This window comes from Argentina silus, assembly GCF_951799395.1.
Source record: "Argentina silus genome assembly, chromosome: 7".
NCBI lineage: Eukaryota > Metazoa > Chordata > Actinopteri > Argentiniformes > Argentinidae > Argentina > Argentina silus.
In genome coordinates, this window is record NC_139661.1 from 12,280,717 (window position 1) to 12,282,479 (window position 1,763).

The 1,763-nt window shown below is 58.8% G+C and overlaps 1 protein-coding gene across 1 annotated transcript in view; it reads left to right on the forward strand.

Moving 5' to 3' along the window:
* The window catches only part of qsox2 (quiescin Q6 sulfhydryl oxidase 2), a gene marked incomplete at its 3' end in the record, with an annotated part of 7,601 nt that extends 5,838 nt beyond the window's left edge, over positions 1–1,763 (forward strand). Inside the window, exons 10-12 of the mRNA XM_083673315.1 lie at positions 1–31; positions 252–440; positions 1,183–1,763. The exon at positions 1–31 is cut by the window's left edge and continues 120 nt beyond it. Coding sequence (XP_083529441.1) covers positions 1–31; positions 252–440; positions 1,183–1,763 — 801 coding nt within the window. The remainder of the gene's footprint in view (positions 32–251; positions 441–1,182) is intronic.

The window sequence follows — 1,763 nt, forward strand, 5'->3', positions numbered from 1 at the left end:
GCCAGCCGGCCTGACGCCCTGACCAACACCGGTATGCATCACTGTTACCTCCTAGATACCTGCCTGACTGTAGCATCATCACTTACCCACCTCTGACTGTATGCGGTTAGGGTGGTGAAACACATTAAGGACGAGAACTAACCTCATCCATGGTAGCACCTGACTGGATGCGACGGCTTTTGAATTCATGCAGGAAAGTTTCTGAAGTTCATAATTCAGCCAATCAAAATTCAGCATTCCCCCCCCCCCAGGCCTAGAAGACGACCCCAAGGCTGTTCTCCAGACCATGCGGAGGTACATTGTGACCTTCTTCGGCTGCCAGGAGTGTGGGCAGCACTTTGAGGCGATGGCCGTGGAGTCTCTCCCCCAGGTCCAGACTCTGGACCAGGCCGTCCTCTGGCTCTGGAGGAAACACAACCGGGTCAACGGGCGCCTCACAGGTGGGTCAGCCCTGTAGGTAGACTCACAGGTGGGTCAGCCCTGTAGATAGACTCACAGGTGGGTCAGCCCTGTAGGTAGACTCACAGGTGGGTCAGCCCTGTAGGTAGACTCACAGGTGGGTCAGCCCTGTAGGTAGACTCACAGGTGGGTCAGCCCTGTAGGAAGACTCACAGGTGGGTCAGCCCTGTAGGTAGACTCACAGGTGGGTCAGCCCTGTAGGTAGACTCACAGGTGGGTCAGCCCTGTAGGTAGACTCACAGGTGGGTCAGCCCTGTAGGTAGACTCACAGGTGGGTCAGCCCTGTAGGTAGACTCACAGGTGGGTCAGCCCTGTAGGTAGACTCACAGGTGGGTCAGCCCTGTAGGTAGACTCACAGGTGGGTCAGCCCTGTAGGTAGACTCACAGGTGGGTCAGCCCTGTAGGTAGACTCACAGGTGGGTCAGCCCTGTAGGTAGACTCACAGGTGAGTCAGCCCTGTAGGTAGACTCACAGGTGGGTCAGCCCTGTAGGTAAACTCACAGGTGGGTCAGCACTGTAACTACTAGCTAGCAACACTGTAGCTAGTAGCTAGCTAGTACCCAAGCTAACCAGGTGGGGTCAGATATCCTGTTATTGTGTCGGTTAGTGAATTCCCAAATGGGTCAATAAAGATATTGATTGAGTGATTGATTGAGTGAGTCAGTGTTGAGTGTGTGTAGAGGAGGGTATGTCGCTGACCACCATGTTGTCTCCTCTCCGCAGGGTCGATGAGTGAGGACCCCCGCTTCCCTAAGACCCAGTGGCCCAGCCCTGACCTCTGCCCTCTCTGCCACGAGGAACAAGATGGCCTCCACATCTGGAACGAGGACGCGGTCCTCACCTTCCTCAAGCAGCACTACGGGCTGGCCAACATCTCTCCCAGATACACCCTCAGCCACCGGCCTGACGCCCCCCCTGCAGGGGAGGGGGAGGGGGACGCTCCAGGACCAGACCCAGCCAAGCCAGGACCAGGACCGGGGGTGGGGGTGAGGGAGGGGGGGGACCAGACCCAGACAGAGCCCAGGGGTCTGGAGGGGTCACTGCCCCAGGCCAGGCAGGGTGGGGGGGGGGTGGAGGGGGCTGGGGCTGGGGCCAGGGGGGACCAGGGGACCGGGGTGGGGCTGCAGCGCGAGGCCAGGCCTGGGGGGGGGGTGTCATTCCTGGGTCTGGGGTTCTCTAGCGTGGATATGAGCCTGTGTGTGGTGCTCTACGCCTTCTCCTGCCTCTTCCTCATGCTGATGTTCTTCCTCTTCAGAGTCCGCTCCAAACGGTGGAAGGTTCGCTACAACAAGGCCTACGTATAG